General features: G+C 36.2%; 1 protein-coding gene across 3 annotated transcripts in view; it reads right to left on the minus strand.

The window, feature by feature from the left end:
- Positions 1–753: 753 nt before the first annotated feature.
- HTR7 (5-hydroxytryptamine receptor 7) overlaps positions 754–26645 on the minus strand; it is a 34528-nt gene continuing 8636 nt past the window's right edge. Inside the window, exons 2-3 of one of the 3 annotated variants that reach the window (XM_015633185.3) lie at positions 10952–11698; positions 754–4769 (exon numbers count right to left, since the gene is read on the minus strand). In XM_015633185.3, the coding sequence (XP_015488671.1) occupies positions 4733–4769; positions 10952–11698 (784 nt within the window). In that variant the 3' untranslated portion in view covers positions 754–4732. Of the gene's footprint in view, positions 4770–10926; positions 11699–26645 lie in introns of all 3 variants that reach the window. The other 2 variants (XM_015633188.3, XM_015633187.3) reach the window with 2 other exon arrangements.

The raw sequence follows: 26645 nt of genomic DNA on the forward strand, positions 1-26645 counted from the left end.
AGCTGGAAATAATTTCTCTCTATTTGGCTAAATACCCAACCACGATAAGTGGTATTTTTAACAAAATAATTCATATAGATAGTCAACCATAGGAAATTATTCTGGCTAAAGAAATAAGCATTGATTTAACAGATTTAAAAATTAAAAAGGCACTAGTATGAATGAAATGCATTCCTAAACATAAACATAATAAATAAAACACCTGAATATAATTTTCTGAGGCTGTCCCAAGATGAATGCCATCTGTGCATCCATAAAATAAAAGATTATCATAGACAAGAAGTTAGATGATATAATTCAAGAAATTGGACAAAATATTCTGGCTAGTCTGAGCAGTCTGCTCTGGACTGAAATGCCAATAAAATTTTTCAGCATTCACCCTTCCCTGCAAATGCTTGTATGGATGAAATCAGCTTTTGTTTAGGAGTGATCAGTCTCAACCTGCTCCTGTGGCCCCTGCCAGGGCTCTTTGTAGCAGCACTTGTACTGAGCAACCAAACCACGCTTTCTTCAGGAGAGAAAATTAGAGATTAAAAATCTCTCATTCTTTCAGTTCAGCACTATCCAACAAGTATAGGTACTTTCTTCAACATTGAATTAATTACAGTGAGGATTTTACATTAGTTGGGCTGAAAAAACCCAGACATTTTTGTAGATGAGAATGTCTTCCATGTATCTAAATTAAAATCACTTAGACAAATGGATTCTCTATTTAATGTAGCATTAGTTCAAAAAAAGCACATGACACAGGGATTAGTATTCAGTAGACTCCTTATTTTATTGTATAAAAGTAATTACCTTTTAAATACTATCCAAATTAACATTTTAATATTCTTCTAGGCTTATACATTTTAAAAGCATAATATAATTCGGTACCTAATACAGAAGAACCCCGTTTCCTTTTCTGCTAAATTAGTCTGCCGTATAAATTTGAATAATTTGCAATGCAATTGGCAGCAATTCTTTTTATTACAAATAAGACTCATATTACAACAAAAGATACTCAGTGTTTTCAGCACAGGCCACTTAGAATGGGAAGAGCTTAATTTCATTGTATTTGTATTTCTTGGTAAGCTATTTGGGGAAAAGAGTGTTTTATGTTACCCATCTTTATCTTTACCAGACCTTGTCAAGGTAAAATATATGACCCAAAATGGAGTTCCATCTCAATCCTCTGGTGAATTTTGCATATTAAAAGTCCCAGCTGGCAGAAATAATAGATAGAATTCACTTTAATCCATTAAAATTGAGACCATCTGACTGTTTACATAGTATATGTGGATATGATTTTTGTGCTTTCACATAACATTTTTTATCTGTGTATATTGTGATAATAAGAAAAACTCTTATCACTGAATTTAATTTTTGCTCAGGTCTGAAGCAAATTAATCACTTTTTCATATTGATAAAACCAAATAATTTAGTAAGACCTTAACAGTAGAATCAGGGGGACAGCTAGGAAAAGGCTTTAAGTTTGTAGAAGATTAATCTGGAAAAAATCCAAATGATAAGTGAAGTGTAGGAGAGATATAATAAAGTTGTAGTAGACTCATCCACCAAATATCTCAGCGGTCTGTTCACCACAGGAGTGCATAGGGAAAAGAGAGGATTGGGTGGACAGTGAAAGATCAAGGGGTGTGCAATTTTTTAAAGTTATTTATTTTATGAAATGACAATGATAACTGATAAATGCCATGGTAATAACCACAAGGCAGTCCTGTGAAAATGCAAACTGCTCAGTGCCACATCCCAGAGCAGGTTTTAGAGAGAGAGCTAGAGAGGCATCCTCTGCAGATCCAGAAGAGTGGTTCTGAGCCTTGTTTCTGGCATCATCCACTCTGCTGTTATTATATCCACATCCTGGGCACTTGGATTATTATCTCAGTGTCAGGCAGGCCCACGTGCTGTCCTTGTCCTGTGGGCTACAGGAACTACTGAAACTCCTTATCCCAACAGGCTGTCTCATCTCCTGACCTCTTTTGATCAGCTCTATTTCCTTCCTAATCCTCTAAAACATTGTGTGCATTATTTGCTGCTATTGGGCATACTCTTAGCCTTGGGCCCGGCCGCTCTCCTGGCTGCTGTGTGGGTTTGTGCATTGGTTTCAGAGGTCACAGCCCTGACAGGTACAGCAGGAAAAAAAAATGAGCTTTGTCTTGTATGGCAAAGCATCAGAATTGTGTAGTTCCTAATGTTCTCTGTGTTGTTTACGTGTCTGAAAATTCCTGGGTGAATTCTTTTTGTGGAGAGACAGGTAGAACTGCAATTTCACAGGTCTGTGATGCCACAACCTGTCCTAAAATATCCTCGTAATTTCTCTGAGATTCTGGGAATGTAATAGGCAGTAAAATAAATAAATGTTTATCAGGTAATAATAGATTCACTACCTTCTTTTCATACATTTTTCATACATTCACCCTGAAGTGCAAGGGACATATGTGTGTGCTATATTTTTGTATAGACAGATCTGCAAAGAATTGTAGCTCACTCGCAGCTAAAAGCTCTGACTCTTGCCCTCTATTAGGTTTCTCTTAAAATACACATGTTCCCTTAAGCTTAAAATAATGACATTAAAAACCCATACATTTTCACAGAAAAATTTTACTGGTGGCTATTTTTTATTTGGGTATATATTTTTAATAATTTAAAATATTCATATAATGTATCATTTTTCCATTTCAGTTCAAGTTAAGGTTTTGACACAGCATCCTGAGCAAGGAAAATGACAGTCTAATTCAACAGAGTAAAATTATTTCATTGCCTTTGTGAAATGGACTTGCAACTGAGACCATAAAGCTTGAAACAGAGTTTCAGAATATTGCCACTGCCCTTCATTTAAAGGCTTAGTTTTTTTTTTTTAAAAAAAAGTAAACGCTCTCCCCCTTTTTCTTCTTTTTTTATTGTTACATTTATGAACCTCTCATCTCCCTTTCTCCTAGGTTCAGTTATAATATTATCTGCCAATGTAGTTTTGCCTTCAGCTGAGTTCCTCTGAACACATTTTCATATAATGCAACCAGAACTGGTCCATTGGCCACTGAAAAGAACTGTCCAGTTTCCTCTTACATACTTCAGGTTCACCAAGTCAAAAGCATTTCTGGGTCATTCCCTTTGGAAAATAAAATAAACTGATTTTGTTTCAGATGCAGAGTTCACAGTGAGCAGTCATATCAGTAAGATACTGAAATGAGCCTTGCTGACCTAGTGAAAGGGAAATCTGCTGCTCTGGTGCTCTCATGTAACCACAGGAGTTATCTTAGGGTGCCAGGATCATGTGGAGAAGAAGGATTAGGCTCTCTCTTATAGGTTTTACATAGGCTTAACATATATTTTATTTGCTTCCTATGCTGATCCCTTGTCAATAAGAAATTAATTGGCCTGTTCTGCTGTGTCTGACTCCTTATTTAGGCAGCTATGGTGAACCTTTATATTACTTTAAACAAAGAAAATTGAAGTCCCAATGGCACATGTAGCCACTGTGTGATTTACCAGCAGCGTTTTGGTTGAACTGCAAGTAAGGGACTAAGATATCACAAATCCCACAGCTGTGGAAATAAGGCAAATGCTCATCCAAGTGTACCTTGAAAGAAGACAGACTTTGGGAATGGGATATGCTTCTGCACTGAGCACTGTATAAATGTGCATAGTTTAGAAACTCTGAAGGGAAATTAATATGAGAAGTTAAAAAAAAAAACCCCAAAAATGTTAAAAGCTATGCTTAAGAAAGAATGCCTTGAATCAATTTTCCCTGGGAAAAATGGTCATTTATACTCACCTATTTCGTTTTTGTCAAGCCAAAGGGGTCTGTTTTAATTATAACAAATCATTGGCAGAAATAACACACCTTAAGCACATTTTCAAAAAAAAATCTAATAATTATCTCTCCAGCTAGCCAGTAAGACAAAAAGCAAAGTGCCGTGGAAATTCTCCAGCCTTTTATACATATTTGAGCTGAAATGACATAAATTTATAAATTGGCAGGTCATGAAAATTACATTAAAGCAAAGCAATCATATTTGTAAATTAGCAGTGGTGTAATACATGTGAATTCTAATTTTGTCCCTTTAGTCACTGCATAACTGAAAGCAGTTTTTTACAAAAGTTTGGGGGAACCAACCACAAGTATGCTAGAACAGACATTTACTTAATACAACAGAAATCTTTAACAAAAAATTGATATTTTATTGTTGTCATTCTCTATCCCATTGCAGGTGTACATCATCTCTTTAACACAAGCTCTGAAAGCATCCACAGAGACAGCATTTGCCTCAAAACCTCTTTTTTCTAGTACAGCAAAATACATTCAGTATCACTGGCAATCCCTGAATATGAATACCAATATTAGGATCCACAAGCATAATAAGCATACAAATGTTGTTCTACATAGTTTAATGTGGTGGAAATCTGTACAACGCTTTATTTTTGAGTTTTAGTGGCATTGCCCCTGCCCTGTGTCAAACTTATTGCTGAAATTATTTGGCTTTCTCAGGCAGAAAACTATTTTCATTTGTATGTAGCAGCATTTTCCTCCACAACAAACAAGAAGTGAGTACTTCCAATAGAAATATATTTAATGTAATGTATTGAGCTCATGGAATATTTTCAGCACATTCCCATCAAAGGAAGATGAAGTAGATTTCATAAATCTATCCAGTTCTTTGGAAGCCAACTCTTCATTTTTCTTCTTCCTGTTCTGGCTTGACTTTTCCTGGCTGCTTTGAAGCACATTTGGTCATGACTCTTTTTCCCTGGAGAAATCAGAACTTCTCCTGTTTTTAAAAAAGTGGATGAATTAGATGAGAAATATCCTGGAGCAACTAAAAGTTCTGACCAAATATACCACTGAAATAAATGGAAACATTTCTCGAGAGGCAACTAGATCATGTCTATTGAGATAATTCTCTAAAATCCCATACAAATGAGGAAGCTTGGGCAAAGTGGAGCATTCTGGGGGCTTCCAGTCCTTTGTACTCATCGTATTTCAGGTCATTGTGAGAACTGAGGAAGCTCTCAGTCTGTTTTACACAATTCAGTGGCAAAAGCCCTAAATTCCATCATTAAAGGAAGGACTTCTTCCTTCCTTCATCAAATTGTCTACAGACAATAAATTACTGCAAAATCTTTGGATGGAATATTCAAATTCCTGCCTCTCTCCTCAAGCTGGGTGAAGGGAAACACCACTCTTGTACAGCCAGGCTGAAATGTTGTAACAGAAACATCTTCAATATTACAGGGCAGGGTTTCAGGGCATCCCTCTCCAGTCTTGCAGCAAGGTACTGTTTTGTCTTGTTTTACCTCCCTGTTGAAACCATGGAATTATTCATATCTCTAACTGCATCAGGAGCAGGCGTTTTTATAGACAAACCTGCATTCTTACTTATTTCAAATATTTTATTTTTATTTTATGTATTTATTTATGTATTATTTATGTATTTATTTTATGTATTTTACATCCTGGCAAAAAATGATCCAAATTAAAGGAAGACTGGTAATTATACCCAAGTTCAAAATTTCATATAAAGGAAAGATAAAGATATTTTAAATCCTATGTTTTAGGCAATTGTAGATTTTCTTTTAAAGAAAGAATAAAATTCTGGATTTTATATCTTTTTCCCTAGAGCATGTTGTTTTTCTCTTTTCTGGGCTGATAGGAGATTATTTCAGAAAGAAAACACTAATATTAAAAAAAAATATTTTGTAGCATTAACTTTATGTGCATAATTGAACTTCTGATTTCTTTTATTTTAATGACAAGTGAAAGGTCCTTAGCATGATTTTCTCTTGTTGCATTTGCTTCTTTCTTTGAAGACAGAAATAAAATTTATGGATTTGTCAGCTTTTGCAACTATTGTTGGGAAGTAAATGTTCATTTCATTTGCCTAATTTTGTATTTTCCATTTTGGACAGTAGATTTGACTGAGGAATCCCTGTTGTTTTAACACAGACCTGGTTATTTTAGCCAAAGATGCCAAGTTTCTGAGACAATAATGAGTTTATCCAGATGCATTCTTTTATATTGTTCCATGCTTTAAAAGAGATTTTTCAAAAGGGCTGAACTAAGTTTACTTCAGTGGCTTGCTTTCTCTTCTCTTGCAAAAGGTAAAAATAAGTTTACTGTAAACACAATTTTCTGGAACTGGCAAGACCACACAAAAATCTGAATTAATGAAATATCATTAGTTTTGACTGAGTAGATAGAAAACTAAAGACATAATATTTATTCAGTCTGGTGTGTTGGTTTATAAAACTGTATGATCTCTTTTGGAAATTTTGATACATTTGTATGCATTTTTTTCTGAAGTAACTCTCTATGCAAAAGATGGCAAATGAGAGAAATTATAATTTCAATCAGTAAAGTCACAAAGTTACACAGATCATCAAAATATCATCCTCAACAATCACCATATATTAATATCTTTTAGAAATAGCTCAATGCTGGTTTTTTAGCTTGCAGCATCTAGAAATTAATCTGGGAATCATAAGAATCTTTCCAGTTTTCAGCAAATAAAAGCAATTCTGTCCTTTTTTGAGCTGTCCCTATGTGAGAAGGGATTTGGGAAAATAGCAGAGTAGCTGCTTTTTGGGTGTGGGGAATGACAGGCCTGTTTGGCAAAATGTTTAGAAAGTGGATATAGAAAACATAATTCACTTCAGACTCATTCTGAACCCACTCTTTAGTGGCAATAACAACCTTAGAAGACTTAAAACCACAAAGAGGGATCTAAGTTTGTAATTCTTGAAATTTTAAAGATTATTCTCCTGATTCAGTGTTTCTCAAGCTATTTTTAAATTCACTTGCTTGAGCCCTTCTCTTAAAGAAAAAAAATCTAGTCCTCACAGTCCCTACCTCCTCAGCATTTGAAAAAAGAGGAGCCTTCTATTCCAGGATATTAATAATTTTTCATATTAAAACCATTCCCCAGGTCTCTTAATTTTCTCTTTTTTTTTTCTGTGTCTTCCTGAGAAACATGTTAAAAACAAGAACTACTTCTTAAGAAAACTGTGGAGAGGATTTGATGACACATTGATCTTGCACTATTTTTGAGAATACTGTAATTTAAATAGGTTTCTTTTTTTCCTGAAAGATTAAAAAAATAATATGAAAATTCAATAGCATGGGGAAAGCACAAAAACCAATTGCATTGCTTCTAACACCTTCCAGTTCTGTAACTGCAGCATCCTTGGTCATTAATCCAAAACTTAAAATCCAAAACAAAAATCCAAAAACTTAACTCAGTAATGTTCTTTTAATAATGCTGCACTGTTTGGAGCAATGGCTGCCAGAAATCTATTTTCCTACCAGGAAGCAGGGGTGAAAGAGTGAGTGGATTTTGTCTGCATTACTTATAGTATTAATTTGATAAATAATTCCCTTCTTTATGGTTCATTGCACTAGATTTATTTGCCACCCTTCGACACATCTTTCTGCAAGTGTTGCTGGCTCCAAGCAGAGCATGAAAGACATTGTTTTTCTTTTAATGAAACTGAAATGTGAAGCAAGAGATGCATAATAACTATAAGATATTAACATCAATTCGTAGGTTTTACTACTCTGCTATTTCTATTACTACCCAGTCAGACTCTTGCTAAACAGAGGAGTTTGGCAAGTGCCAATCCTGTGTTCAGTATTAGATGTACAGGCTGGTAGGTGGTGGGAGCTGGAAAAAGTGTTAGGAATGAGGTTCCTACCACAGACAGTCTCCCTCTAAAAAACAGTGTTAAGCGGGCAGGGGGAGTACAATTCTCACTTTCTCCCTCCTCACTTAGTCAGTGTTTTGGTGGCCTGCCTTTGCTCTGGTTCCTGGAGTCTTTTATTTTCATTTTTTTCACAGCCCTGTCTATCTGATTCAGCCCTCTGGCTTTCCTCTGGAAGCACATACAGGAACCCACAGACCACGAGTGCAGTCTCTTCTTGGATTTGCTAAGAGCACATGTTGACATAGACTTGTCATTCACCCATTCTTGTATTACCCCTTTGTCAGATGTGTAGTGAATTATCCAAGTGAAAAATGCTACTGCTGCAGTTAGATATTGTGATGTAGTTCTATTTATTTATCTTTTTAAAACATGGAATGTCCTATTCACGGGCCAATTATTTCCTTTTTGTTCTTAATGCCTCTTTCCATTATAATTCTCTCTGAAAACATTCTCTTCTTCTCAACTTCTTTTCTTCTCTGTGTGATTGAGCAATGGGACATTCTTCTAATCTTGACAACTTCTTTACTTTTCCCCTAAAATACAGCTCCATCTAAAAACACTTTCCACTGGTCTATATTTTGGTTTGGGTGTATAAAGAAACTTTGTACTAAGTCTTTTGGTGAGTTTTTTGGTGTTGGGTTTTGTGTTTTTTTATTGTGGTAGTGTTGTTGTATTGATTTTTAGCTTTTGGTGTGATTTTTTTGTTGTTTTGTTTTGGTTTTGTTTGCCTTTTCTTTCTAAACATATCCAGAGGTCAAATATGGATGTCTCCAAAAACTTTAAGGATTGGTATACACACCATAACAACTCTTATTCCTTCCTGGGTTCTCATTACCTGAAACAGATGGTAGAGGAGAGCTGGACTCCTGCAAGATGTTTTCCCAGAGGAAGGCAATTGCCTTTAGTGACAGCTGGGCAAATGTCAATTTCTGACTCACAAGACACATATTTTATTAAAAAAAAAAAAAAAGGAAAATTCTTATTTGGAGGAAACACAGCTTCTCAGGCTTTCCTGCAGAATAAAAATGCTGGAACTTCTGTCCAGAATTCTAAAATCACCTTCAGAGTTTCATAGTCCCCCTTGGAGCCTTCCCAGATACATCTATTTGTATATTCCCATGTATAGCCTTACACAGAAAAGAAAAACTTACAGAAGGCCTTGAAAACTTCTCACTTATGCTGGAAACAAGCCGACAAACAAACAAAAATCCTGCTATTCTGATAAGTAATAAAGAAGCAACAATAATTTCATGTTGAATATGGAAAATATTCTTGAGTTAACACGAGCTCTACTCCATACTCCAGAGCTTGTGGATGTTCTGGGCCCAAATCTCTTCTTGTCCCTGTGCTTAATATTGGAACATTTAAAAGAAATAGGATTGTCCCACATCAATTTGAAACTTTAGAAAATCTGAATCTTTAGAAAACTGTTTTGAAGCTGGAATACAGCCTCTTACTCTGTGATTCTCTTCTGAAAATGAGGCCAAAATGTACTCCCTACTGTAGTGTATGAATGCATCTGAAATTACTGAGGCATGTTTCAGTACACATAGCTCAGCACATCAGTCCCAGGGCTTGTCTATGTGCCAGTCAGAGGCTCAAGTGTTTGCAATTACGTCTGTAGGCTTGGAACAAGGGATCTGGCACTGACTGCTCCCTACTTAGCCCAAATTAACATCACTGAACTCATTTAAGTCATTTTGGCTTCATACTTAAGAAAGTGGGGACAAAAGTTAGCCTAAAGTGTGATTTGATGCTGAGGCAATTTGATAATGAACATGTCTTCTCACTGATGTCCTGATATCTGAAAAAGCAGATCAAGTTCTGGAGAAATCTTTGTTCACTTTTAACCTCACCCTCTGCTCCAGCTGGAAAAAGGTGTGCAGTGCAAACTTGGGCCAAAGAACTCATCTTGATCTTATGAGTTGTTTTAGTATTTTAAGTTACTGTAATAGTACCTTACACAATTGCTACATGTTATATTAATACATTATGAGTAATATATTAATATAATCAATATGTTTATTATTAATTTTTAAATTAAAAATTTGTTATACTCTTTGGCCCTGCTGGGCTGATGGAAGAGATGTTACCAAAGTCAGGAGAAGTAGGATCACATACTTGGACAAACTGCAATTGTGGTAGAAAAAGCTAGAACCAGAAAAAGTAAATTATCTTTATTTGTACACACAGCAAGGCTTTAAATCACTTTAAGTACAAGTGATGATTAAAATAAGTTTTTAAGAATAGAGTCCAGATGCCTCTGAAGCCATAAGGTCTTATGTTTATTTTTTCCTTACTGACTCCAGAGGAGAAAGAAATCCAAAAGAGTAGAAGAGCTTTCAAATAGACAGTAAATGAACTACTGAAGTGGAACAAGGACTAGCCATACATCAACAGAAATGGCTTCAGCACAGACAGTCTCCATCTAGATTAGAGAAGTGCTCAGCTGAGAAAGCCAAGAGAATTAAAGAATGAAGAGAAGGACAAAGACCAGACAGATCCTGAAATAAACTGTAATCAGACACATTTGTTATGTTAGAAATATAGCACAGGATTACCTGGTGTGATTTGCACAGCAGCACTGCAGCTAACTGTGCTGCGTGGCTGCATGCAGCAGTAGATGCTGGTACATGTGACATTACTCAGACTCTTACAATCAAATTGGAAGTGTAACAAATTCTTTTACAGCAAACAGAGTTGCTGTGCAAAGGCAATATTAAATTTCACAACATAGTTCATTTCCAGGCAATCCAGTAAATCAATATTTAATGAACATATGGGGTATTATAATAAAGAATATATCTAAGCAATAGAAGTTCTTTGATTCAGCTTCTTCTTTAATGATTTTTGTAATACTAAAGTGGAAGGAAATGAACTTTTCATCATTCTCAGGTCTTTATTTCAGATAAGAATCTCTAGGACACAAGGTGCATCCAACATTCAGACCTACTAAACATTTTTTGGGCCAAACAAATGAGTTAGGCCATTTTTCCTCACTAACAGCTCAAGCATCCTGCACTACATTTCACTTTTGTCCTTTCTTATATTCCTCTTACACCCAAATTCTTTAGATGATGATCTTGTTTTTCCAGGCTGATTAGGACTGGTGGGCTCTACCTCGTTTCTTGATGACTGCATTAGTAGTGCTCAAGCAGCCTGGTTCTTCCCTACACACTTCTTTCAAACCTGTGGGGAAAAAGCTAATGTGATAAAACAACAAATTACCACAGTAGAGGATGAGTGACCTTACAGAACAAATTCTGGCTTTTCTGCAAGCTTCAGAGCCTCGTGCATCCCTGCAGCTGAGAGTTTGCGGTTGATATTCCTGTATCTGCATTGCAGCAGGTTGCGATAGGTTGTCCTCAGGTCCCGGTTGAAGAAGGCATATATAAAAGGGTTAATGAGAGAGTTTGCATAGCCCAGCCATAGAAATGTTCTCTCCACCCAGAGTGGGATGCAGCTGCACGCTGTACCACAGATGAAGGGCCTTGCAGTCGAGAGGAGGAAAAAGGGCAGCCAGCAGACTGTGAAAGCCCCAACAATAATCCCAAGGGTGGTGGCAGCCTTCTGTTCTCTTTTGAAGATGGAAATGTTTTTCTTGTCATGCTTTAGGAGTCGTGAAAAATTAGTACATTCTTCAGATTCCTTGTGCAGTTTTACAAGTCCATTCACAGAAATCCCTTCCATTTCTTCCAGGCGGGGGAAACCAGTGAACTTGTGTTTAGCAGCACTCCTCCTGGCAGCTTTATAAATCTGATAGTACATGAAAAGCATCACTGACATCGGAATGTAAAATGCAACTGCTGTGGAGTAAATGGTGTAGCCAAAGTCTTGACTGATGAGACAAACCTTTTCATCATTTACATTCTGGGCCCAGCCAAAGAGCGGGGGAATGGTGATAGAGGCAGATAAAAGCCAGACACACAGGATCATTTTGGCCATACACTTCCCATTCTGCCTTACAGGGTAAGTAAGAGGTCTTGTTATTCCCAGGTACCTGCAAGGATAACACAGAGTTACTACAGAGATTAACTGTTAAAAATTATCTCACGTAGTCTGCCCTAGACCAAAATCTTTGGCCAAGTTTTCTGCTTCATAATTTTCAATCCTCTCTTTGCATGTATTTCCCAGCTTTAAGTCCATGTGTCTTTCATGTCAAAACTTAAAGTGATAGTATGAGACATGAAAGGTCTTTTACTCCAGAAGGAAATCTCCCATTGGCCATAACAGGCTGTGATTTTTATGCATTTATTCAACCTTCACGCACATAAAAGCATATTTTGGCTTTTAAGAAAATTCTGAGACCTAAATTTTATTTTGCTACCTTAAGAAATCTTGAAGTGTAGAAGAATGCTCATCCCACAAAGTCTATCACTTTTTGTATTGAGTGGATGGTTATAACAAGCAAGCATTCATCTTCACTCTTCTTACATATGCAGCAATTAGGAGGAGCCCTGCCACTAAACTGAAATGATCTTTCTTTCTTTCCTTCATGTTTCAGGCAGGAACAACAAACTGTGGACTTATATCAAGAGTAGACTATTTCAGTACTAAAATAATTCTTTCATCACTTAACTAGAAAGAAAAGATGTTTATTCACTATCCAAACTTTTACTGCAAAAAATAAAATCTCTCCCAGTTCAAGAAGACCTGAGGAAGAAAACAGTTTTATAGACAAGAAAAATGTTTATAATGGGTCAATTTTTCATAGGAAAAAAAAAAAGGTCTGTTGACAACTTTTATGTTTCCTAATTTGTGGAATTTTAAACTAAGTATCTTTTTCTAATTACAAAGTATTACTATTGCCCTATATAGCTGGGTAAGAATATCCTAAGTTTGAATTTACTTTCAGCTATAGAAAATTTCTGTATTTCCTCTCTAACTGTAAGAATTTTCTTGCATGGAATCAGATGCATTTATTTAGACCTACAATTTTTAATTTAGATGTTTAGTTTCAATTTTTGCTTCTGCTCAGCTGGAACTTACCTATGAGTTACTGTTAATATCTCAAATTGTTCTTTTTTACTTCCTCCAATATAATTTAGGGAAAATCAGTGCGATTTGTTTTGTTACGTATAAAAGAAACTATTTCAAATCAAGTTTCTGAATAATGTTTTGGTTTCAAAAGATAATGTTTCAAGAGATAATCTTTCAAGAGATAATCAGTGTTTAATCATATTGTGAAGGTTCTGGAGTGTCACAAACAAGAGCTATAGCAATGTGGTTCAAAACATTTTTGAGGAGCATGTTTTCTCTGTGTATTCACTTAGCACATCAAATATGAGATTTGCCTGGCTCTGTGGATTGGTGCATTGTTCATTTTACTGCAGTGCAGTAAATCATGGCCTGTGCTTTTGCTTTATAAAAGCACCTGGCCATAGCACAGTTATGGAAGTAAAAGAAACATGATTTAGTGATCTGTTCCAATGAGTATCAACAATCCTGTTCAACCATGTCACTGGTTTTATACTGCTATTATTACAAGCATTACACACAGGACAAGTAAATTACAGCAGGTCAGTATTTTGCCAGTGAATCTGTGCCTGGAGGGGCCATGAACTGAGAATTCTTATGGGAATTGTCGGGGATCAGAGCAGTGCAATCCATGGACCACACTGTTAAAAAGGGCTGCTCCTTGTGCCCCTCACCATCAGCATTAGAATCAAGTCACTGGCCCAGCAGCCAAGGGCATCATGCAGAGACCAAGGAGGTTCCTGTTTCATAGCACCATGGCCAAAACCGTTTTCACTCCCAAGGAGCTGAGGGTGTTCCAAGGTGCACCGAGACATGGAAGAGACAGTGCAGTGAAATTTCGGTTTTAACTAATTGCAGCATACATCACACAGCTTTAAGCAATGCAGCTGCAGCAAGGGTGAGCTCTCAGCTGCAGACTTTTGGGGACAAGAGTGGCCTACCCTTAAAATTTGTCTGAGAATAGCCCAATTTAGGTACAAAACAGTTGAACTCATTCTTTGTGAGCAAAAACTTTTTGTCATTTACAATGTGCTGGTTTTAAAAAATCCTTAAAAAGTTGGTCTGCCTTCCTGAAGAATGCACTTCTAAAGCTGTTACCTAACTGGCCACTAAAAATAACACACTTTTGAGGTGAACTTTATTATGTAGCTAAAAAAGTTAAGCTGGATTTCTGTAAAAATGAGATCTGTGGGCTGCATACTCTGAGTGCCTACTGATGCATTCTCATGCACCAGAATGTAACAAAAAGAATTCATGAAAGCATAAGTATCCTGAAAAGAATGAAAATTCATTAGTTTTGCCCTGGCATCACTTTTTTTGGAGTGTATCTTTTCTTCAGAAATGCTATTTGAAATTAAAATACGTTAATTAACATAAAAATACACCAGCATCCTTTCAGCCTTATTCATTTTGCTAAATGTAGTATAGGGAGAAAGAAGTCAGCAGGCCCAAATGAAGGAATGTTATCTTTTAATCTCTCTATATGAAACCCATTACCCTTGAAAACTCATTTGCAACATCAAATAATGTAAATCACTACTGTTGTCTAATACACTAGAGAGTGTTCAGGGCTTAATAGATTCATGAACTTCAAAAATATTGTGTCAAATTCAGTGGGAAAATATGCTTTTCAATTCTTAATCTTAAACTAGTACTTTAATTAAAAATACTTAAGGTGAATCAGCTGAACTTAACATATTCAAGTGTAAGTAACACCTTGAGATGTTATTACTGGGAAAGAATGAAGTCAGAGTCCCTAAAAAGCCCATTTCATGTGTCTCAGCTATCCCCCACATGAAAGAAGTGTCTCAGACTTGTTATTCTGAGATTTGTTTCTTTCACATGCCACAGATGTTCATTTTGATCTTGGTGAAGAAACTGTGCTTCAGCTCTCACTTTTAAAAGAAGGGCAATGCTATTTTGTATTCTTCCTGCTCTGAATTTCTTGACTCTGTGGCTCTGCCAGACAGGGCATCTCTCCATGTTACACCCAGCACAGTGAGGTCTGTATCTAGGTTATTCCCCAAAAGCAGATGAATGGGCTTTATTTCTTCTAAACTGGTCATGGTATTTTCCATTCAGCACTGCCTGATGCTGCATGCAGAGCACTGAAGTGCAGGATGCTGGACCAGTTGGGCAGCCCTGTGAGAGGCACAACACACACAGCAGTCATGTCCTGCTGCCATTCCAGGATGCTGGGTGAGTGTAAAACACTGAGAAGGAAGAAAAAGGCACTGCTGTCTAATGGATACAGTAAAAAAGGATGATGTGAACGCTTTTCTACTGCATCACATATGTGGAAAACAGACCTTTGCTTAGAGAGCTCAAAGTAAACAGTAGAGACCAAAAAGATGGCAAATGGCAGAGGGCAGAGTAAACTTCTTGTTAAATGCATGTGTAAGAACACATGAGCACATCCCTGTTCTGGGCTGGTTTCTTATAATTTCTTCAGAGTCTCTTCTTCCCCACTGGGGAGTTTGGAAGTTGGTTCTTCTGCTACTGTCCCACTCCGGTGTGAGGCACACAGTGTGCCCAGCTCTGGGGAGGAAAAATTACCCCATCTTCTTCCATGAGCTCTGTTTAAATCTGGGAGGGGGTAAAGAATCGCCTCCTTTCACCAGCCATTGTGCACAATTGCCACCTGCCTCACACAATGAACACCAACAATGGAAAAGGTAAACAAACAAATCCTTTCCTTTTGCTTTACAAAAATCTGATTCCCTGTGACATAGAATTCTTCCCCTTATCTCTAAATGGTTAGCATTTAATGACAAGAAATTGTTATAGAAAATTTAACATAAAACCACTTAAACTATATAAGTCTGCTCCTGAGATCATTTAGCTTGTGGGATTTTTTTCATTCTGGCTTCTCTGCCATCATTCCATTACAATGACAGCACAGAATAGTTTTTATCATACAGGGCTAAAAAAATCTCTATTATCACTTTAACTGTAGATCACATAGGCACATGGGTCTAGTCCTCACACCTTTTGAAATATCCAGCAAACAACCTCAGACTTAACAACTACATTGACTTAAACAATGGAAAGAAAATAATAACAGGATGGTCCAATTTGTGATCATGTGTCCTAAATCTTCCTTTCCTATCTCCATTATATGGCTAAAAGAAAAAGAGTGAAAGAACTTGCCTGCCACTGTGAGCAAAGTCATAGAGCAATAGAAAAACGTACAGTTAAGAGAATTAAAATAATTTTGAAGCTTCCTGCCCAATTCAGTAATAAATTGAATGCATCATGACATCAGCATCACTTAAGCAGATGTTGTACCACACGTGTAATTCTTTTATAGCCAGATAGAATTCCATTCTAGTTAGTCCACATTTATGTCTCAGAATTCACTGACTTGATCTAACAGATTCCAGAATCAAATTAGATCTTTCACTATCTAACTATGCTTTTATGAAGCAGATTGGATTGCTATGGAATAAGACTAGAAACATTATATTGGAAATGATACAGATATGTATTACAGCTATTTCTGCCAGGAATCATAACATACTGTTTTGTTATCACTTACCATTTGATTAGAGTTGTGCTTAATATGGGGTTCTGTCAGTTCTCCTACTGCTGTATTTTAAGAGTCATAAATCTGCTTTATTCTGAAGACACAACAGTGCTTTCTCCTTTGCTTCTCTGTTTCTCTAGAACAGAAACTTTCTGTCTTCAACATGTATCTCCATGCAGGATTTCTTTGCAAACCCACATCTATAGAATCCTGTTCTGTATTTCACCACCAGTAACAACTTAGTCTGAAGAATGATGCTGATCTACTGGTTTTTTAGATCATTGGCTATGATTTCAAGATCATTGGCTATGATTCTCTCTTTCATAATTTTTTTCTATTTGGTTCAGCTCAACATTAAGAGACATTTCACAAGAACAGGAGCAAAATGCCATTCCTAAAATCTATCCAGCATTCAAAAATATTCTCTCTAGTATAGTAATGTAGCTAGATAACTTTTCTTTTTCCCTTCCTTCAAATCTAAATGTAACAAGTTGAAACAAATACCAAATCTATTCTTTCTGTTGTAGCTATGTCAAAACACCTAGCAAATACTGGTTTTTTTTCAAAGATTATGTGTTTACACAATGCAAGAGATGCTCTGTCCCTCAGACTTCCTTTTAAATAAAACAAGGTATACAAGCACACAAACTGATCAGGGAAATACTATTCCCACCACATACTTAAGTAATTGAGACAGAACTAAAAGAACAGAAACCCAGGAAGACCTAAATGGGGGATGTGAGCACTGCAGTGCACAGCTATGGTGCTATATATAATGTCACAATTACCTTGTAAACTATTGTACAACAGTACTTTACATTTCTGCAATACAGACTGGCCTTATAATCACATCATCATCACTGCCAGTTTATTGCCTGGGAAGAGGGGCACATTTCAGAGGCAGTAAAATACTTTTCTTCTTAGCAGAAATGACTGAAGTTACTAATTTCAGTGCATGCATGAAACCTTTCAGAATATGAATTGGGTCACTTTAAAACCTAAACATAAAATATCATGCAGTGGTAGAGTGAGATAACAGAATAACAAAATCAAGACTCTACTCAGTGGAGAGAAAAAGACTTTGATTAGTTCTATGCTCCAACTAGTTAAATGTTGCATCTTTCCTATGCTGTGAATCAGTACACAATTTATAAAAGTCTTAGTACAGTGGTCAACTTCCACATCTCAGTCCCTGGAAATCCTAGAAAGCTCTACTTCATCCTTCCCAGGTGATGGTGAATGAACAAATATAAAATATCTTAAAATGTGTGTTTTGATATCTATTCTTCTAGATGCTTATGCTTCATCAAATTTCATCAAATTTCAACATTATTCTTATCATTGAAATGGTGATGTGTTAATTTTGTTATTTGGAAGAATGAGAATGAAATACTTGTTTTGCTTTCAGTAAGGTTATCACTTTACATTATTCCCCTTTTTCTTCTTAATGAAATGTATTTTCCTAAATTCTCTTTATATAGGATGACCTTCATTTCCACTGCTATAGTGGGTACATATTGAATTTATTCTACATAGTAAGTGTTCTGACTTGATTTTTCTTTTTCTCAAAAATCACTGTAGGGGTTTATTTTTGATGAACTCAAGAAGTGTAGGCTTTCCTGGCAGTGGGGGAGGATTAAATCAATCAAAATTAAATATCTTCATTCTAAAGGGATGTAATTTGCATAGTAGAAGGTTGCTTTCTCCTCTCTTACATTTCTTTTTAGTTTTTCTGTGCTTTTCTGGGCTTTCTTCCTTTCATGTTATGTAACTTTACAGCTTCATATTTTTCTTATTTATTTTAGCTCATTTTTCGTACTTTTATTTCACTCATTTCACCTTCTTGCTGTCTTATTTCTCTTTCTCTGTTATCTCTGTAGTTTTGCCTCTTCATTTTTGCCTACTAATCTTAGACATCCATTCCATAGATAGGGGGATGCATTCTGTTCTCTTTCTAAGAAATGCATAACACCTGTATTGCCAGAATATGCATAACATCTTTCCATTCAACTTCTACAACCTTACTTCTAATTCTGAAACCATATTGCTCTTTGCTTTCAGACCTTGGCAAATTTCTTTCACCTGTCCTCACCCTTTGCCTTTCATTTTCACCCTGCATGACTATCAAAGCATTTATCACCTGTCACATCTCCTTCTCAGCTTCTTGACAAACCTGTTCAATAGCCTTTCATTTTCCACTGCAAATAACACACTGCTTGGAAGGAAAAGTCCCAACATGTAGCTGCTGATATTTACCTTGCAGCACCATCTGAATGTTAGATAATATCTATTTCCCACACAACATTTTGCAATTACCCTTATGAATATTCTAAATTATAGACTAAATGTTTTTATTAATTCTCTCTGAAGAAAACTGCACATGTATATCTTCCTTATTCTACCATCACTAGAGACATTAATGTAGGAGATATAAGGAGGGAGGTGGATTTCAGCCTGTTTAGTCCTTCATCAGCCTCCTAGAAACCAGATACATTTGAAAACTGAAAAAGGTTTGGACACAAATTATTTAGAATTAAGTTGCATTCTGCAATGAAAGACTTAATATTTTAAATGTTTTTCAAAGTGTCTGAACTCCATCTTTGTGGGTTTCATCATCACTCGTTTTCTGTATACAAGTGTGCTTTGCTTACTGAATGCTGCAGGATTAATGATATACAGAGCTCAAAAGTGCTTTTCACCCCACTTCTTTATAGATAATCTGTAACATTTCAAAAGCTCTCCAAATCTGGGCAAGTCACACAAAGGAAGAATCATTTTTCTTTAGACTGTTCAACAACGTGGAAGGATGAGGGAAAAATAGAAAAATAATTTCATGCTTTTCTAAAAGAAAATGCGTAACTCTGTCAGGGATGTACTACCCACTTCTGCCTTTTCACACACACACACACCCTCCCAGATTTAACAAGCTCCTTTATTTAACACAGATACATTTATTTTTGTGGAAGGAGTGAAGAGTCAAAATATTTTTCCTAAATTTTTCTTTTTTCTAAGTAAAAAGTTATGTTAATCAAAATATAGAATAAAATATGATTTACAATACATACTAGTAACATTTTAGGAATATTCCCTAGAGAACAACTTCTCAGGCTTTTCAAGAAATATCTAATTTACTGAAAATTTCTTTGTGAAATTCACCATAGTATATACACAAGCTGTTTCACAAGTGCAGAAGCCTGTGAATACAGCTTCGTACCCTGTGGTATCATTCAGAGTAGTTGTTAAGTCATTATATCAATCAAGGAGGAAAAGGAAAATCAAAACATTTTCAAAGTGGCAGTTTTTTTGCTATCTTCAATAAGGGGATTTATATCAGAAAACACTATTTCTATTAAAATTCACATTTCAATTTATTCCATATTGAGACCCTTTTTATTATCCCAAAACATTGTAGACCCATAGAAACAAATGCAGTGCATCATGTCAACTGTTATACCTGAGTGTCTAATTACATGGGTTATTTATATTCATTTTCATCTGTATGTGTATGATGCAGTATTTCATTTTATTAAGTTATTACAACATGCCTGGCCTCTTTTTGAGATGGCAGAGAATATATTTAACCTTCTGATACTATCTGGGAGACTAAAAGTGGAAAAACTCTTTCTAGGAAAAGAATTAAAGAAGAATTGAACTCTTGCTTATTTCTGTCTGGTTGTGACGTTTGTTAGCAACTGGAACACGCAGGAAAATAGTTTGGAAAAAGCTGGGGAAGAGGTTTTACCTCATGTGGTCTTTTGTATGTTAGTGGAGAACTGGGTAATTCTGCAAAGGGAAAATGAATCTGAGTAAGTGATGTGGCATGGCTGGAGGGAGGTGGTGCTGTCAGTGAGCTTGAGGAGCAGCAGAAACCCTGATGTGAGTGCACACAGTCCAAATGCTACTGAGGCTTCAGCTACTGAGGATGAGGCTTTACTTCAAATGTTGCTTAACAGTGTTACAGGGGACTCATTCTCCCCTTTAAAGATCTGGTCTCTTGAAGCACCAGCTCAGATTAAATCCCTACTCTTTTCAATAGAGGCAGTTTCTGAACAAACAAAAACAAAAATGTAAAATAATATGTTTTGCAGCTAGGAACTGGAAAATCCTTGTTTTCCTTGTGTGTTTCTCCCCATCTCAACCCTCTTGTCCCTCACACCCAGGGGAATTGTCAAAGAATGTGTGGAGGCTCGATCTCAGAGCTATGAAAAACTGTATTTTGTATTTTAATCAGTCATCAGACTACCATAAAGCAGAAATGGCTAAGGTGATTTTCTCCAACTTCACTACATGAGTCATGCTTGGATTGACACTAAACATCAACTTAAAAGGAATTATTTTGAAAGTTATAATAGTGTTTCAAAATGAAAGCCTCCCACAACTTTAACTAGAAAATCATGACTGATGTCTTCAGTACAATTAAATTAAACATTTCAGAAATTTCCATAGTATAAGTGATGAATGGAATGAAAAACCACAGCCCACTGAACTGATAATACCAGTGTATTAAAACAAAGTATCCTCAGGGAATAGCTATTTCAATGTGCTGATATTTATGTCCCTTCTCTTCCTTCCTAGAATACAAACAGTTTAAATATAATATCTCCAGATAAAGCACTTAAGGAACAACCCCCTCTAGAATACTTCTTCCCTCCTCCCCCTTCTTTCTTTTCCTCTCTCTGAAGAGACAGGAAAAATGCAGGAAAGACCAGGTCCAAATTCTCCTCTTTGCTTCTTCATGACAGTAATTTTTCAAGAACCCTAAGGAACACCTGTACAGTCATTATGGGTGAATTTCAGTACAGACCTAACCTACTTGGACATTTTTGACTTTGTCCATAGCTGTATTGGCCTGAAGGCACATCTGAATTTTTTTTTTTAAAATCACACAAAAGTTTTGCTGTGTTTTCACAGCTATGTGAAAATTATAAATGTTGACCTCAAGATTTACTTGTTTGCCCAAGTCTTGCCAGACAAAAAAGCAAACTATACCAATAAACTGTGGTACATATACAGGAAAATCCAAGTCTAAAGCAGGTTTAATTAAGAATATTCTTTCAAAAACTTTGGGATACACAAAGCATCTTGTATAATGTTTATCTAGCTGTTTTTTTAAAGATACACACTGGAGTTGCTTCCCCTACAATAGCAAAATCATTTCTCTCTTCCCAGTATGAATAATTCTTAACACAGGAAAAATCATATCCAGCTTTGGAAGCAGAGGCTTGGGCTGGAGAGTGCACAGCATGAGGGGAAGCTATCAAGGAAGGAAGCAGGAGGTTAGATCAAATTGTGAGTCTACAATTCAAGAACCTTTTAGAAAACTGCTGTTAACTGTCCTTTCCAGCAGAAACTTTTAGTTCAGTGACTTATCATTAGATAATTAGGTGATTCCTCCCCTGTAACTTATATAAAGGCTATTTTGTGTAATTTCTTGATATTTTAGCAGTGTATTTTCTGCTCAGTACGTGGTGCAGAATGAGGTTATCATGTCTTATCATCTTCCATGCCAATGTAAGGTTTACTGTAGCTGCCACATTTCTCAACCATACGTCATTTATTTCCTTAGCAGCCATTTTAACTAACATGTTCACTTACAGCATGCTTAAACACCCAGACTTGAGTTCTCCCTTCACATGTAATTCTCCTGCCTGCTGTCATTTTTCTCACAAAATATCTCATTAAGTGATATTTTGAAATTTAGTATCAATAAATTGGTCAGGCTGAGCTCTCCTATATAAATGGGAAATAGAAAATTTTCAGGAGTTTAATATTACTTTATAAATATTTCTTCCCTTTGCAGTCATTCAGAATCCACAAATACAGAGTCCCAGGTGCCCTTTAACTGAAGGAGAAGGTTGAAGGAGAGAAAGATCTAGTGATGAGAAGTAACTGCAGCAAAACCCAACCTGCAGTCAGTAAATATGTACATTCAGCCTTTCCCAACCTCAGTATTTAGTAGATCATTTGTCATAAAATTTATTTATTTTTGCCAGCATCTTTTGGAATGAAGACAGTAATGGACAAATGGACACTATTTCTTTCTAGCTAATGAATCCTCCACTCTAATGAACTTTGAACCTCCTGAGTCTTGCTCAGACCTGCCAGGCTGTGGTTCCACACAGGTGTCATTTTTCAGCTTGCACCAGTAACATTAATCCAAATCCAGAAGTCCATACTCTCCATTTAAGATGTCACCAGGTACCTTTGTAAAGGTAGCTGCAAGTAGAGATCACAAGACAAGAAACCCAGGGAAAGATCAGCCAGGACAGTGTGTCCTCTTTGTCTAGATGAACATAGGCCTGCCCACAACAAATTTCCATTATGGTGTGTTCTTTTTTTCAGCAACATCCTTCATATTTTTCTTTCTTTTTAAAATCATGCAAAATCCACAACACTAAATATTTTTAAAATATAGAACACATTTCAACACAAACTGCTACCACCAACTTCACAGGCATGAAAACAGTACAACCAATCTACAAAATGAACTTCTTGCTTTTTTCTTGTCAAGAAAGGAGTTTCTGGCTCTCTTCCCCTGGGCTTTCTGTATAGAATGACAAAATCTGAGGACAGATTCAGCTATTGATTTTTCACAAATACCCATTTTTCCAGCTCAGTGTGTGATTGTGTGATCACAATATCTTCATAACACCTTTCCGTGTTTCTCAGAATTTAGAATTATACATTTATGCTAAAACAGAAATACAGCTGATGATAGATTATCTCCTCCTCCAAAACCTTTAAAGATAGCAGGATGTGAAGATTATCAAGCATCCCAGAACTCTCTTTTATTTACATTTTCCAGATGCTACACCACACACGAAAGCAGTGGAACAAGTGGGATCAGCAGAAAGAAGCCCTTCCTCCCACCTCTCAGTGAGTATGTCTTTCCTTTGCTTTTTTTTATTCCCTCAGCAACAAGTTGGCAGCTCTAAGGTTCTTATGAGATATGGTGGCATCAGCTCTGCGTGGATAAAAAGTAAAATACCTAAGGTTTATTTCTGTGGCTGCAGCTTCCAATGAAAACAGCTTTCATTGCCAGGCTGAAAACTTCAGACATTCATTTGAATTTAGGAGCAGAACGTTGGGCTCAGGGTGGGCTGAATCACCACAGCTGGCCTATGGACATCTCAGGTCGCCCACTGCAAGCCACAGCTGTTTGAGAAGTTTGACAAGATCCTCCCTTTATTTCAACAGCTCAGTAGCAGTGTTAAGTAACAGGCTTTGGAAATGTTAAGCTCCTTCTTGTGTTGTTTAATTTACAGACAAATGGTCCACTAGGGTATTTTATTTTCAGGGTTTTTTTTAAAAAATATAATATTGTGTTCTGTTAATGACCATATTCATTTTGCAAAAATAGCTTTTTCATATGAGACAATACACTTTTGAGACCCAACAATCTGTATTGTTACTAAAACTGCTTGTGATAAGAAATGAGTCTTCAAATGCAGATATTTAGGGCAAGGAAAAGGAAACTGCAGTACATAATTCAAAAGTTAAGTCTTTTGAGCCAAAGCTGTACCACTTCTAGCATCAAAACATCTTATTAGACTATTACAGAAAAGCTTTGCATCTTGTCAGCAGCTCTTTTGGGTCATGGGTATAAATATTTCCAAGTAATTTGTGGCCAGACAACAAACTCTTTTTTCAGGGATTTAATATTTCAACTATTTGCTAAATGTCAACTTCTACAGCAAAAAAACATTCAACAACTCACGTGGAGAACTGCTGACAGAAAATTCTTCTGGCAAACGGTACTGTATATATATTCCATGACAATCACAACATGTTTTCATGGCTTATATTCATGAAGACAGTTATGTTCTAAACTCTACAATAAGTTTAGATAATAGCGCATACTTCTGTTATGTTACTTATGCCTTCCATTTTTACCTACTCCTATTTATACCGATTGACAATTTCTGAACGAACACCTGTTATCAGAGTAAATCTTCTAGGGTACTATTCTTTACTTTTATTTAAAAATTCCTGTATTTTCTCACATGTGAGCAGTGCTCTAGTGAACAGATGCTACTGCCACAGACTTGGAATTATTGCAGTTACCTTTTGTGTCCCTCCCTAGAGATCTGTAAATCGTACCTTGAAATATATTGTCCCCAGTCTCCTACACATCTCATGAAATGCAAACAGTTTATTTATAAGATACTTAAAGCTCTTTATTGGTGGCCCAATTTCACTTGCAGCAGCAGTAGGCTGCATTTCTGATTACAGATACTCGTATGGTTGACAAGAAATTGTGATTTGAATGCCACCAAGGGCATCAGCATTATTCACTGGCAGTGAAGGTGGCACAGCTCCATGCCAGGTTATTGGGTAGAGACCTTGTGATGTGTTTGCCTGGATCCCCAGTTACAATCTCTTCCCAAAAAACTGGAGAGTTTTCAGCCAAAAAATAAAAAAGTTAAAAGTTTGTACATAAGTCTGCCGCAAAAATAGTGTTTTTGCAGGTAAGTCTTTGCTGCCAGTTCAGATTTTACCCAACTTGGTCAATGTCTGAGATACAACAAGCTCTGTCCATACTCCCTTGGTCCCTGACCAGTTTTTTCCACAACTATTAATATGTGGCAAGCTGCTGCTTGCCCCTCAACCTGCCACACCATGCAGGACAAATAATTTCCAGTGTGAGAAAAATGTTACCTTTCAGATGGGTCTGCCTCCACTTCCCACAAGCTCCTTAAGAGACATAAGACATACACAAAAATAGATTTTTGTCGCTAACAAATTTTCCTTGCGGTTATTCTTTAAATTTCTATAAGCTAAAAATTTTGGCTTTAGATGTTTAACTGTACCAAAATCCCACCCTTTTCCTTGATATATCTCAGGAAAAAACTCTGCTGCCAATTTTCCCTTTAAGACACAATGTACATCTAAGAATAGACTTCGGTTTTCCTTAACTTAAAAACGTTATTTTTGTAATATCCCTCTTGGCTTTGTGTTTTGTTTTGTTTTTTAAACAATTATGACAATTAGCAGTGAAATAGCTATCAGTGATGAAACAAACTCCCTTCAGTAGTGTCTTGTGCTAGCCCCCATTTGATAGCAAAGGTCTCAATAGAAAGAATATGTTCAGTACTGATTTGATTTCCATGCACATCTCTGCTCTGCACCGCTAGAGAATTCATTCTTGTCTGTGCATTACCCAAAAGCCATGTTTATTGTTAGAAGTGAATCACTAACAGATTTGCATACATGCTAATACGTACAAAACCACACAGATGTATCAGATAATCTAGATGTCTATACAAAGCCTTGAATAAACACCAAGGTACCAAAAGAAAATCAATGACACTCATTCTCTAATTTTCCTATGTTTGTTCAAATAGAATAAAAACAAATTTTCACTATGACATATTTAGTCCTGGGATCTTTTGAAAATGAAAATTTGCAGTAAAAGATTGTTCAAAAATTTTCAGCTATTTTTTGCCTCTTTTCAGTACATATAGGAAGAATTATACTAATCAATGCTTTAGAAATAGTTGGCTATCCAGTACAACAAGAAAAACTAAAGCCTGTAAGCTTTCCAGGTGAAAGAAATTGTCCTCACCTTACAGACAATAGTGACCATTAGAACAAAACTGCAGTTAGCACTGTTTCATGGTACTTGTGCTTTGTGTATGTAGATACCAAACCTTGTGATTTTGCCCAGTCTTTCTTCTGATAGCTGCACCTCAGCAGACTCAACTATTTCTCAAGCTCTTTGTTTTCAAACAAAACCTACAATGGCCAGCTCTCTTCAGACTTTCTGGTCCAAAGAGGAAGGACCAGATCTGTGTGTTATATATCGAGGGGGGAAAAAAAAAGGTGTTTGTAGCTGACAGACAGCACCATATGTACTTCCCAACTGCAGATGAAGAAAGTTTCAAAAGTTGCCACAAATAGTTCCAATTAAATATTTCAAATGCAACAACAATATGAAAAATAATTCTGTGTTTCTTTGAAAGGAATAAGATACTTTATATAATTTTCAGGGAGTTTCAGAAATAATTTTCAGAGAAAATCTGGAAAGTAGAAACATTGCCTGATTAATTTCTGTTCTGGACTCTTGTGTGAGCATGCTACTACTATAGAGTAATCTTATTTCAGTGTACAAAACTACAAAAGCTTTGATGTTTCATTCTATGATATTCATCCAGTTCAAGAAAAACACTAGGAAAATATATTTTGATACCAGTATAATCAGGTTACACTACATATCATGCCTGTATGACACGCATTTGCATTTTTGTGACTGATATTAAGATATATTTTCAGAAGCTCCCTTCAAAAACTAAGAGAAGTGTTTTTAAAATTGCATTTTTTCTGTGAATCTTTAAGCAAATCCAACCTCACTTACAGAAACTATTTTTGTGACCTTGATAGGAAAGTGTCATGGGGTAGCTTTACCTTTAAAGCAAAGCTGAGGAAAGAGGGGAAGTTAGAAGTG

This window comes from Parus major, chromosome 6, assembly GCF_001522545.3.
Source record: "Parus major isolate Abel chromosome 6, Parus_major1.1, whole genome shotgun sequence".
Lineage (NCBI taxonomy): Eukaryota > Metazoa > Chordata > Aves > Passeriformes > Paridae > Parus > Parus major.